The sequence below is a fragment of the Euphorbia lathyris genome, chromosome 1, assembly GCF_963576675.1.
Source record: "Euphorbia lathyris chromosome 1, ddEupLath1.1, whole genome shotgun sequence".
NCBI classification, from domain to species: domain Eukaryota; kingdom Viridiplantae; phylum Streptophyta; class Magnoliopsida; order Malpighiales; family Euphorbiaceae; genus Euphorbia; species Euphorbia lathyris.
The window spans coordinates 128,108,388-128,121,600 of NC_088910.1; the positions used below are offsets into that span (position 1 = coordinate 128,108,388).

The following is a 13,213-nucleotide window of genomic DNA, read 5'->3' on the forward strand; positions in this document are numbered from 1 at the left end:
CTGGTCTAAGTTCGACTCCTTTCTTAGCCTGGAGACCCTCCTTAATATTAGAGGTGTGAAGATTAGTAATCAGGAGGAGGATAAGGACAGACACTGCTGGGCCTTGACTAATAATGGTTCTTATTCTTGCAAATCGGCCTATGAAGCTTTTACCCCTAATAGGGCTGATCCTCCTTTGGAAATTTGGAAGTCCATTTGGGCCCTCAAAGTCCCCTACCGCATTAGGAGTTTCCTATGGCTGGGAGTCAAAGACAGGCTCCTCACGAATGCAGATAGACACAGAAGGCACTTGGCTGTATCTGGTGCCTGTAGCAGATGCAGCGGCCATGTGGAAACCTTGTGCCATGCTTTGAGGGATTGCCCGAATAGTAGAAAGGTTTGGGAAGGGGTCCTTCCTCACCACATCCTTCCTTCCTTTATGGGGTTCTCTGATATTGACTGGTTCTCTGAAGGCGTTAATGGGAATTTGTTGGCCAGTATGCAGCACGGGGCTATTCTCTTCGCTATTATTTGTCACCAAATGTGGAAATGGAGGAATGAAGAGTTATTTGCTGAGAAGACTGTCTTTATTCCTGACCTCCGGTTTTACTTCTCGAAAAAACTCTCTGTTATTACAAAGAGTTTTGAAGGAGAGCTCCTGGTTCACCCCTCTCCGGTTAAAGAGGTCCAGTTAGTTGGTTGGAGGAAGCCCAGGGAAGGGGTTGTCAAGTTGAATACGGATGGCTCCTGCCTTAGTAATGGCAGAATTGCTGCTGGTGGAGTTCTTCGGGATGCTGGTGGCGCCTGGCTGGCTGGGTTTACCCATAACTTAGGTACGGGCTCCTCCTTTACTGCAGAGCTCTGGGGGATCTTGTCTGGCATTAAACTCGCCATTCGCATGGGTGTTAAAAGACTTTCGGTGGAGTCTGACAACTTGGAGGCTATCAACAGGATTTCGGATAGACATGCTGTTTGTCTTAAGAGTCAGAATCTCATTAAAGCCATCTTGAGGCTTCGTCCTGCCTTCGATTCTCTTACCTTCTCCCATATTTATAGGGAGCAAAACTGCGTGGCGGATCGCTTGGCAGCTGCTGGGCATGGGGGGATGTTAGGTGTTTCTACCCTTTCCGTTCCTCCTTCTTTTCTGTTACCTTCTCTTCTTGAGGATAGGATTGGGGTCAGTCTTCCTAGACTGATCCCGGGTTAGGTTTTTGTTTGTTTGTTTTTTTTCTTCCCTTCTTACCAAAAAAAAAAAAAAATTTTTTATAACTTATTTGTTAATTAATTTAAAAAAGGTTTATATTAGATATTTTTTATAGTAATAATAATAAATAACTAATAATAATAACAAATAGTTGACAATTTAACCAAGCAAGCTCTAATATTTAGTAATTAAGAGCTTGATTGGTTCAGCTATTATTGGTAGCAAGTAAATATTACTCCTTCCATTTTATTCTATTTTTCATTTTAGGTTATTAATTTTTTATATGATATTTTGTATAATCAATATACATTTGATAATGTTTTTTCAAATTTATTATTATTTACGGTAAGAGAAACGTTGAGTATTTAATGAAACAATTCCAATCAAATCATAATAATTAAGAAGAAATTTATTTTTCATGAAAAATAGGAAAAAGTATTAGAAGTAAATTAGTCATTTAAAAAAAAAGTAAATTAGTCATTTTAATAGTTTCATTAATATATTTTTAGTCTTGATTAAAAACTTTAAACAACATATAAGAAAATAGTAGTTTATTTTATTTCCAAAATAGCCATATTAGCAGTGGTTTGTCCATTCTAACCAAATACTTTTATATCTATTATAACTTTAATTACAGAAAATAACTACAAGAAAAATATATATAGAAATGGAAACTGAATTTTTTTTATATATACACAAATCTAGCCCTTTTAATTTGCACCCGAATTTCTAATGACTCCTCGAATTTTCAAAATGGCTTTTCCTTTGTTTCAACTTACTTAAATTATCATGGTTAACCCGTTACTCCGACGTAACAATACTGCACATTCTATATGTCACTGACAGTTTAAACAAATTAAGCTAGTGAAATTGTCGCTCTACAAAAAGTTGTAAAATCAGCAATCTATCCTTTGATTTTGAGGCCATCCAAACTCCTCCAAAAATGACAACACAACTCCATTTGACCAACCAAACCCGGTCTGCAATTTGAGGAAAAAGAAAACACAAATTAGTGTCTGTTTATTTCCATTTTTCGGAACTGCTTTTTGCCTTCTAAATATTAATAGGAGATAAAAAAATGTTTGTTAAAAATTCGAAACATCTGTTTTTAACAGAAAAATCAACTAATATCCACTACCTATCAGTAATACCAAACAGTTAACATCAACATGTAAAACAAACGGATCCTTAGACGCATTTAGGCATAATGAGTCGGATTGACAAATTCTGACACGATTTTCAAAAACAATCTATCTGACATAATCCGTTTAACAAGACTATCACAGATACCATAGCATAATTATGACACCATAAACAGAACTGATACTTTTGTGTCATACCTGAGCTTTATATTCGCCTCCGCCTCCAGCTTCTCCGCACTTCTGTACATCATACTTTTCGTGCATTGCTCCGGTTTTCTTAAATGCAATGTAATTAGTTCTGATCCATCTAGCAACAATATCTTCTGCTAATGATTTTGCTTCTTGTGATCCAGACTTAGCTAGACCTTCAACTATCATATGTTGCAAGGGTGCCCAACCATTCGGAAAGTCCCTGCTCGAATCCAAAAATTTTGATCTTAGAATGCGTAGAATTCGCGGTATTTAGGTATAATAAGATTTGATTATCTTGGTTACCATTGTTGTCCTGAATTTGTTAGAGAAGTTGCAATTCCTGCTGGTTGAAGTAGGCCTGAATTCTCAAGGCTTTTCTTTACGTTTTCCACCAAAGTTAAGTCTATTTTGCATATGCGGGAAAAAAAAAAAGGCGTAAGGTAAATAATCGAAAACTTCCCGAAATTTAGTAAAATACACTAGTAAGTTCTCGTATTTTTAAAAATTAATTTTAATATTCTTGTATTTTAAACGCGTATTACCATTTTTTACATATGGTTACTCTTTTTTCTTAGAAATTTTATTATATGTGTGCCGCATTATATAATCCGTAGTCAAATCCATAATCTGGTGTCACGTCATATAATTTAAGATTTTAGGATTTACTATAATTTCAGGTTTAAATAAATAATAATTAAAAAAATATGTAATTAATTACATAGGGTTATTGTTTTATTGCATAGTTGAGATGTAATGTGACATCAAATTATTAGTCTGGCGCATAGATAACATTACTGAACTTTATTTTCTTTCAATGAAATTACTGTTCGCATTTAATTCCAATCAAGTTCTTTAAAAAAATCCTTACGATATTGACATGACTCTGAAAATAGTTGACTACGTGCCCATTACGCGCCACGTCGAAAAAATGTGATTTTTTTGTGGCTTTGGATGTACGTCATGTGGCAGACAGTCAGTTGCTATATTTCTATCACATCAACTATAAAAGTAATATATATGACATAACACTTAGTTGATATGTATAGCTAATCGTCTTCCGTAAGTGATTTTTTTTCTATACATATTAACCGAAGTGACCATTGAAATAATTCTATTGAAAGAAAATGAATTTTAGTTTCTTTTGTAAACAGACTTCAAACTTCAATAATTGGGTTTTAAGATTCACTAACCTGAATTAAACAGATCACTCCATAAAGGAGAAAAGTTTGAAGCAAACACATTCTGATTCTGATTAGAAGCTTGCCAAGTTTCAGAAATCTGAAAATAATTCATCAAATTAAATTAGACATCACACGGTAATACAATTTATAGAAATAATTCTCTTGACACGATTTATTTAACACGACTTCATTTTTGATGCATGTATATTGTATGAAATATATAAGTTACATGACGACTCGTTTTGACATCGGAATTAAATTACAATTAAGAAAACAAAGAAAATGTATAGAACTATTCACCTGGCCAAATGTGTCACCATTGTTGAGCCAGTAATCAACCCACTGACCCATCTTTTGATTCCAGAAAACAGAGTTGATTGACTTTTTTCTTGCTTTAGAAGCTTCTAGAAAGCTCTCTGCAATGTTTTCTTCTCCTGTTTCTTTTGCTAAGAAAGCAATGTCTTGTTCCATCTGGACAAATTGAAAAGAATTAGGATGATTACGTGCCCGTGGTTTCCATTTTTTGGAACTGCATAAAAAACAATTAATATCTACTGCCTATCAGCAAACAGCAATAGTTGAAACAAACAGACTCTACTTCTGATATGATAACACAATTTACAGTATGATTCGATATAATTATTATTTTTTGTTGTTTGTTCTAACGTATTAAAAAATCTCTCCCTGCGTTTCAAAACAATATCAATTTTATTATAGCCTAGCAGTTAAATAACGAATCAAATAACAGTAAATCAGAATGTTCAATTTCTCCATCAGATTGCGGTAAAATTGATAACAACAAGGAGAAATATAATACGATTATGATACCATGATCCGACTTACACCCAACGTTACCTTGAGTATAAACACATTTAAATCAACTGGCAGTACAGAAGTTGTAGCCAATGTTGTGAACTCTGAAGAATTCCTGTAACAAAACGAAATAAGTAGAGTAGTCAGTTTCCGACAACACGATTTATAGAGATAATTTGTTTGACACGATATCATTTTGATTGCGTTTACCTCATCCATCTTGTGCTGAAATCCCATCCAGATTCTGCAGCTGAAGCCACATTTCTGTAAAATTGTTGCTTCTCAGATGAATTCAACTTGGAAGAAGAATTCTTGTCCTGGAATAGGCAATTAAGTGAAACGATTATAACTACAAGAATGTCCATATTCCAAGATGCGTAATTTTAGGGGTGTGTCTCGGTTCAAAACCGCACTGAACTTAACTGAAAAAACACAATACCGTAGTACTAAAATAATTAGCACCGTCACCGAACCACGTACAAAATAATGCAATCTTAAACCTAGAATTTACTAGACGGTGCAATTTCAGGTCTCGTTAAAGGAAGATTTTTTTTTTTTTCGTTAACATGAGTTATGCGATTTCACGGTTTTATATGATGATTAATGTTAGCCGACCCCGAATCATTTCGGGACTAAGGCTTTGTTGTTGTTGTTGTAACATGAGTTATGCAATTTCAAACCTTATTGGGTGACCAGAAGGTTTTAGATTGGAAGGAAGCCAAAACATGAAATTGCACATGGAACAAAACTATTTCTATGGTTTGAAATCGCTCCGTCTAGTAACGGTTAGATTTAAAGTTGCATTGTTTTGTACATTGAGAACATAATAAGTTATAACGTTAAAAATTACTGGTATTTCACCGTCGCCGTTTCCGTCTCTCACTTATCCTATACCTCTCAAGTCATTTCACAAAGTCGGACTAGAGTCAAACTCAATAAGGTCTTCTTTTCCCGCGGATTCCTCCAAGTTCGTTCCCTTTGTTGTGGTTTCGCTGGATATGGGACAAGGACTGTGGGAATCTCGTTAATCCATTTATGTGTGTCACTAATTAGATGACGAGGTATTTGGCTATCCAGCGAAACCACATCCAATGGAACAGGTTAGACGGTATCAGCTCGGGGAAAGAAGGCCCTGTTGAGTTTTACTCTAGTCCGACTTTGTGAAATAACTTGATAGGTGCAGGACTAGCGAGAGCCGGAAACAGCTAAATCCACTCTCCTCCGGTAACTATGCGGCTAAATTTATACTTTGCACCAAAGAAAACTTAAAATACTTCCAAAATATACCTACTTTTAATTATTATCTCAATAACAATAACAATTAAAAAAGAATTAAACTTCTAAAAACAAATACTTATATATATATATATATATATATATATATATATATAAATTCATAATATGAGTAATACAGTTCAGTTTGGTTCGTTCGGTCTTTTATATTTTTTTTTTCATACCAAAACGAAATATACCCAAAACTATGACAATTTTCGAAACTGAAAAATCAAATTGAATCGGTTTGGTTTGGTAATTCGGTTTTTACCGAATAATGCACACGCGTAAGTATTTTACCTAAGGAAGAAAAACATACCATGATGAAAGACTCAGGCCTTGGTTTGTTCCACATTGCATAATACCTATTTAAGGTATGATTATTGCCTTCACCATCCTTAATTATTACTTTATGTACCTCTAAAATAAGAAAAATTCTCAGTTAAATAATTTAAAGAAAACAATTTTTTCCTTAGAATAATAGATTTTCTGAAAAAGAAAAAAGAATCCCTCAAGTAAGGTCCGAAAAAATTATTCCGGATCTACTACTCTTTGTATGGGGCGTCAGAGAACATATGAAATCGGTGTTTAAAATATTGGTTTCAAATGTGAGGAACTCGTTGATTTAATCACTGATTAGATGTTGCTACAACTGAAAAGGTTACAAGTTACAACATTTGAAACTAGTGATTGAAATACCGGTTTTTTTACGTCCTCTGACACGGCTAAAATTAGCGAAAACGGAGAAGAAAAAGGTACCGGAATTCCAAAATTGATGCTCCTTGAGCAATGAAGGCAGTGCTTGTTTAGCAAATTTCATGTCCTTAGTCCTATTGTATATCTCATACACCATTGCACTAAGTAGGGGTGGTTGACTGCAAAAAAAAAAAGTCAATCATACTTGATTTCAATAAAATTATTCCAGCTAAGTATAAAAATTTATCGGAATATGACGTGGCATAGATAATGTGCCACGTGGTACTTAGTATTTGATTTGTTTTTTCCATGTAAGACATAAAAATAATATATATTTGGCATGTTGTTTAATTGACATATAGTCAACTGTCTTTAATGCTACATCAATATTACAGTGAGTTTATGTATACAAATTGATCAGGATGATTTTATTGAAATTAAATATAAAGTTCAGTGATTCCATTGGAAAAGAAATTCAGCGAATTTTGTGAAATAGACTCCAAATTTTAATGATGGTCAAGGTATTGTATCCCATTCGATTAGGGTTGTAAATGTGTCAAGCTGCTCATGATCGGCTCGGCATTCGTCTTGATAAAAACTCGACATTGTTTGGCTTAATTTATAAATGAGCCGAGCTTGAACATGACCAAATGCATCTCGACAGCTCGCGATCAAAAGGTTCGTGAACAAGCTCAATTACAATGCTCATGAACACGTTACTCAGCAAGTTTGGTTCGATTATTTTTTTAATAATAGTATTTCTATAAAGGTGAAAATGTAAAAAAAAACGTATTTTGTGTTAAAAAAATTTCAAATAAATATAATAATGAGCAGGGCCGGCCCTGGGCATAGGCCCGAGGTGCGGCCGCCCAGGGCCCATGGCTAAAAGGGGCCCAAAATTTTTAATTTTAATGAACATATACTTTTTTTTTGGTTATAATACTCATTAGGTCTAAAAATTCATCAAATAATATGATATTTTAGGTCTAAAATGGGATCAAATTTCTATTTTTAGATTTTTTAGTACAATTTTTTTTATTAAGGGTCCATTATCTCTTATTTCGCTTGGAGCCCCTAAAATATCAGGACCGGCCCTGATAATGAGTTGTTCGTCAGCGAAACTCGTGAACAAAATTGACGAGCTATTGTCGAGCAAAACTCGTGAACAGCTCGCGAGCAGGATATTAATTAGGATATTAATTAACCTCGAACTCGAGCTCATCAATTTTCTAAAACAGTCAAGCATGAACAAATCAAAACTCGATTCTGCTCGATTAGAACCCTACATTTGACACACATGAAAGGAAAATAAAAATTCAAAAGTTTAGAATTGGGGAAGAAATAAATAAATAATTACCTCCTATTTGTATAATAAGCCCTAGCTCCATTAAGAGCATACCCATATGTGTTTACAAGGTAAATCAGATTTGTCACAATTGCTTTTGCACTATCATACATTTTACTTGCCAGCAACCCCCTGCAAAAATAAGAAATTGTCTATCTATTTTTAAAAATTAACATTATGACCCTTGAACTTTGCATTTTATTGACATAATGGTGTTTTATTTTTTTTACCGTTAATCAAAATGACTACTCTAATATCAAGGAACCCTTCATTATAGAACCGATGGAAATCATATTCTAATAAACTTTAATTCTTAAGATTTTTAATTTTATGATCATTTAGATATTGTTTGGTTAAGAGAGAAAGTAGTTGTTTATAGTGATAAAACTCAAAAAATAATGATTTGAAAAATAAAGCCGATGATTCCATTGGAAATATTATTCTAAACAATTTTAATTTTTATACTTTCCATTTTGAAGTTTCTATTGGTCATTTTGGCTCTTTTAATGGTAGAAGAAATATTATACTAATAAAGTGTAAAGTTTATAAACCAAGATGAATATAAATCAAAATTGAGGGATCATAAGTGTAATTTCCTCGTTCTACAATGATAATTCACTTTTAGTATTCATGTGGTTAAAAAAATATAGGAAAAGACATTTAAAAAATTATGTGGTTACAATTAGAACTCGTTTGATTTATCTATTGTTTGTTGTTTCCAGTTACGATTTACGATTTACTATTTAGAAAAAAAATTATTTTTCATGTATAAAAAATAGAGAGTAATCAACAAACACCCTTTAAAGAAATATTATAACTTTTTTGTTGTAAAAAAAAATCTTACGGTTTACACCATTAATGAAATAATTTTTTTAATCAAGCGGCGTTAATCATTAGTGATGTAATACAGTTACTTTATTAATTTGATAAATCAATTTTTTTCTAACGTGACATGTTATATTAATTGTTGATTTTTATTTTTGCGATATTTTGAATTATTGATTTTTGATGACGTATCAAAAATTATAAACGTAAAATACATTATTGTTTTGCTATGAAAAAGTATTACATTACTTTAATAATAGGTGTGTGAATTGAAGTCAGGTGGAGTGTCACAACGTACTTATACATCACATTGCTCTATTTGTAAATACGTGTTTCACTTAGCTTTTTTTTTAATACTTTTAGCAAAAATATAGCTATGATAGTTTGTGGATAAATTTTAATATACATTCGGCATACCACGTTATTAATATATATCAAACCAAATTTATTGACATAAAACACATTAACTAATAAAATATTAATATATGCAGGGCGGTAAAGGGAGGAGTTTGGAAGGGCCTAGGCCTCCAGTCGCTGGAATCGCACCTACTCTGGATAGTTTTGGTCCTCCGGCTGTCAAAATTATCTCTATTATTGTTGTGTTCGGTTCTCTGATTCCGACAAATTAAGATTGAAGTGATTTATTAGCTCAATAAGTTTGTATTTAATTACATATGATGAAGGATAAATTTCTCTAAATTTGTTTAAAACGATACGATCTTATTTTGTCATCCAATTCTAGTTTAATTTTGAAATTTTTTATAGTGGTATGGAAAAAAGTTCGTGTAAAAAAAATTGAACGAGCTCAATTTAGAAAGAAATAATAATTTACGCATATAGGTGTAAAATTGGCCCTCGAGCGGATCAATAATGTATTATTCCTACGTATGTAATTAATTAATTAAATATTTTTAAATTTAATTATTTATACAAAATTTTAAATACTAAACCAAGCCACCATTTCCTACCTCTAGCCTCGTGAATAAACCGAAATACCCTTTGGCCAAATTTCAAAAATCCCAAAACCTCTCAAACACCCTAAACTCTATTCGATCAAATCCGGACTAATTTCTCAACCAAACCATGGATCGTGACAGGGGAGGTAAAGGGAAAGCAAAAATGGTACGATTTACGGTTTTATTTTGTTGATTTGTGCGTCGTTTTTGAATCTGTGAGAAAGTGGGAGAAATTTTCGGAATCGCACTCGGGCGTATGAACATCACGCCCGAACCATAGGTCGAGCGTATGAACATCACGCCGCACCTATGGTGCGGGCGTGATAGCCTCATGCCCGCACCATAGGTGCGGCATGATGTTCATACGCCCGACCTATGGTTCGGGCGTGATGTTCATATGCCCGAGGTAATTTGGGGCTTTTTTATTTTTTAAATAAATATAATTAAATTTAATTGTTTGTTATTTGTTTACATTAATTTGATTATAATTTATATGTTATAATTGTTATTTTAATAATTGTTAATTTAATTTGTATGTATGTAAATTTTATTTTGTTTAATTATAGTTAAATTTAGTTGCTGTAAATTTAATTTTGTTCAATTTAATTTTAGTTAAATGTTTATGTTGTAAATTATATTCTTTTCTAATTTAATTATTGTAAATTATATTGGTAAATTTAGTTGTAAATCATATTTGTTTTTAATTTAATTTTGTTTAAATTTTTATGTGTAGACAGAGCGGTCTACTATCACGGGGAAATCTATCCCGTCATCAGCTCGTCGTCTAGATATGGACGAGGAGGAGGATACACCATGGCATACGAGACAACGTGGTATTGATGTATCAGGTCGTAGACGGAGAGGGGCTGCGACGCAGCAGGTGCAGAGGGGTTCGATGGAGCAGACTGTATTGGATATATGAGTATTTTCCGGTGTTCCGGCCGCATAGACTACCACTCAGGATCCCAGCTGACCGTCCCCGGGCATGCAGATAGGAGGTCGGGGTTCCAGGCAGGACGGCCGCCCGACTAGAGACCATACGTGCACAGCTGGACCGCATGACGGCAGCCGAGGTATTTTATAAAATTTTAGTATTAATTATAGTTTTATTTATAATTTTAGTATTAATTATAGTTTTATTTATAATTTTAGTATTACTTATATTTTTAATTTTAATTTTAATTTAAGTATTATTTATAGTATATTATTATTTATTATTGAGTATTATTTTTTGCAGGTGACGTGGTTGCCTTATGGTCCTGTCCCCGATGATGATTAGCTTCGAGTGTCCTACGGCGATTGGATACGGTGTAGAGACATTGTCGAACTGTATATGCCGGATCGAGCCTTATGTCAGGTCGGATATACTCAGCCTATCCCGGCTGAATGTATTAGACCTGATAGAGCAATACGGCCATGGAAGTCTTTATCGTACAGGCTTACGCATTCCTCTGTCACAGTTGATGATACCTAGCGGGGATTTCCATCGGCTCAGGGCATTGATCGGAGGAGATGTCGGCCAGTTGGATACGATCCCACTGCCTGTGATGCTGCTTACATGGACTGGTACATGCGATATTCACATCCTCATCTCCTTCATACCCCACAGGATGGACCGGTCTAGCTTGCTCGCTCCAACAGCGAATATGTAAGTTTATTATTATTATTTATTATTAGTTTACATGTGTTTGTTTTTTAATATTTATTTATTTATTTGTAGTGGGTTAGCTGGTTGTGGGGTATCACTCAGCGATCGGCTGCCGGCCGAAATAATGAGGAGGCTCCACTTATTAGGAGCGAGATGGATGAGTTTATGGACGCGTGGCGCCGGACGAATTGATATATGTTTTTATCTACTAGAACTTATTATATAGCCTCACATTTTAACACTTTTGAGATTATATGTACTATTTTATGTTTATTAATTTATTTTAATCTTTATGTTGTTAATTTTTATTTGTAAAAGGTTTATCCGAGTTAAATTCCGTAATTTTTATTTGTAAAAGGTTAATCCGAGTTAATTTTAACAAGATTAAATTCCGTAATTTTTAATACCCAACCACGCGGGCGTGAGGCTATCACGCCTCACCGTGTGGTGAGGCGTGACACGCCTCACCACACGGTGAGGCGTGATTACCTCACGCTCGCGTGCCGGGAGAGGAAAAAAGCCTCCATTTCCCACCTCAAAAGCTCTAAGGATATTTTCGTTCTTTCACGGGACTAAAAATGGGAAATGTAGGCTATGTTTAACAACACCCTGTATAAATTCTAAAATCTTTATTGACCTTTTACACCACATTATCCACGGCGGCATATACTAAAATTTCTCAGTTTTGACCCTTAATTTATACAAAATATATCAATATGAACCACAAAAGAAAGAAAATAATACCTGATAACCCAATAAGAATCCCAATAATAAACCTCTCGGAAACGTGAACCGGGGACAATCACCGGCGCCGGCAACGGCAACAAAGTATGCAATCCCGGATGTTCCTTCACATCATCAGAAACTTTTCTACTCAAATTCTTCCACAACGAATGAACCTCAATCGCCCAACCTCTAACCACCGGATTCTCCACCGCCGGCAGAAACCCCTCAGGCTCCGCCACAAAATCCGGCGGATCATAATACTCAACATCCTCTCCCGCATCCTCAAAATACTCCGCCACAAAAACCCCCAAATCCTTCGCCGGAACAGTCCCATTATCACCCCTCGGAAGACCATCAAACGCCTCCTCGGCGGCGGAGAGATTGAACTTTAACGACAAATCAATGTAAAATTTAGCGTCGAAATGCTTATCTCCAAAGGTATCGAAAGCGGTGGATTGGAGGCGTTCAAGAAAGACGACCAGAGGTGTGGTGGGGACGACGGGGCCGGAGCTGACGTTTTTTGACGGTGACAAAGATTCTGATGACGTCATGTTTGGTAAAATCAGAGAGATTAGTAAATAAAAATTAAGAAACAGAAAATCACGACGATGAAGATGAAGATCAAAAAATTTCATCCTTGAAACGGAAAGATTGTGAATTTTTGGTCGGAGAAGACATAATTGAATTTAAAGAGGGGAATTTAAAAAAAAAAAAGGACGGCAATTAATCTATAAAAATGAATAATTTAGGGATATTTCTTGGAGATTCCTTGTAATTAACTGTATGATCTTTATCGTTAAGCATGTGGAAGATTCTTATATAGTCTTTTCTTTTTGTATGCCGGTGATGGCTTCTTGATTTATTTTATTTTTTTTGAAAATGTTCAAAAATGTTTTTGATTCAATTTAGTTCGGTTTTTCTAAAAAGAAAATAGTTTCAAGTCTTTATAAATAAGAGTTGTTCGTTTATTTGTTTACGTGCACAATTTTATAAGCTTCAAAAAATTTATAAACGCTTCGAATTTGTATACGTATAAGTTTTGGGATGTAATTAATTTCAAGAGATTTGAAAAATAGGGTTTAGGAGGAAAGGGTTAAATTTAGTTCCGTCGTGGCAATGAGAGGTGGATTTTGATACTCCCGGTGCAGTACAGAAGAGGATTGAAAATAAAGAAAGGAGAAAGAAACAGTTCGTATTTTAGAAGAAAGAGGAAATGTCGAGAGGAGATGGGAGC

At 34.3% G+C, this 13,213-nt stretch overlaps 1 protein-coding gene across 2 annotated transcripts; it reads right to left on the reverse strand.

Annotated features, from left to right (window-relative positions):
* Positions 1-1,824: 1,824 nt before the first annotated feature.
* LOC136210967 (probable trehalase) lies at positions 1,825-12,765 on the reverse strand. Of its 2 annotated transcripts, XM_066002450.1 has the most exons (11): positions 11,998-12,764; positions 7,837-7,956; positions 6,543-6,658; positions 6,103-6,203; positions 4,722-4,828; positions 4,554-4,626; positions 3,999-4,169; positions 3,708-3,795; positions 2,821-2,920; positions 2,524-2,737; positions 1,825-2,163 (listed from the first exon to the last, which is right to left on the reverse strand). In XM_066002450.1, the coding sequence occupies exons 1-11, from the start codon at positions 12,612-12,614 to the stop codon at positions 2,080-2,082; spliced, it is 1,791 nt and encodes a 596-aa protein (XP_065858522.1). In that variant the 5' UTR covers positions 12,615-12,764; the 3' UTR covers positions 1,825-2,079. The 2 variants fall into 2 exon arrangements, with proteins under 2 accessions (XP_065858522.1, XP_065858523.1); XM_066002451.1 differs by lacking the exon at positions 7,837-7,956 and having other exon boundaries at positions 11,998-12,765.
* Between the last annotated feature and the right edge of the window lie 448 nt (positions 12,766-13,213).

What these genes read in the sequence shown, in the direction of transcription:
- LOC136210967 (XM_066002450.1), bottom strand. Translation starts at nt 12,614, where the DNA reads ATGAAATTTTTTGATCTTCATCTTCATCGTCGTGATTTTCTGTTTCTT. An exon ending in ATGGTGACACATTTGGCCAG is followed by an intron (nt 3,796 to 3,998) that starts GTGAATAGTTCT and finishes AATTATTTTCAG; the next exon opens with ATTTCTGAAACTTGGCAAGC. An exon ending in GAGTGATCTGTTTAATTCAG is followed by an intron (nt 2,921 to 3,707) that starts GTTAGTGAATCT and finishes TATGCAAAATAG; the next exon opens with ACTTAACTTTGGTGGAAAAC.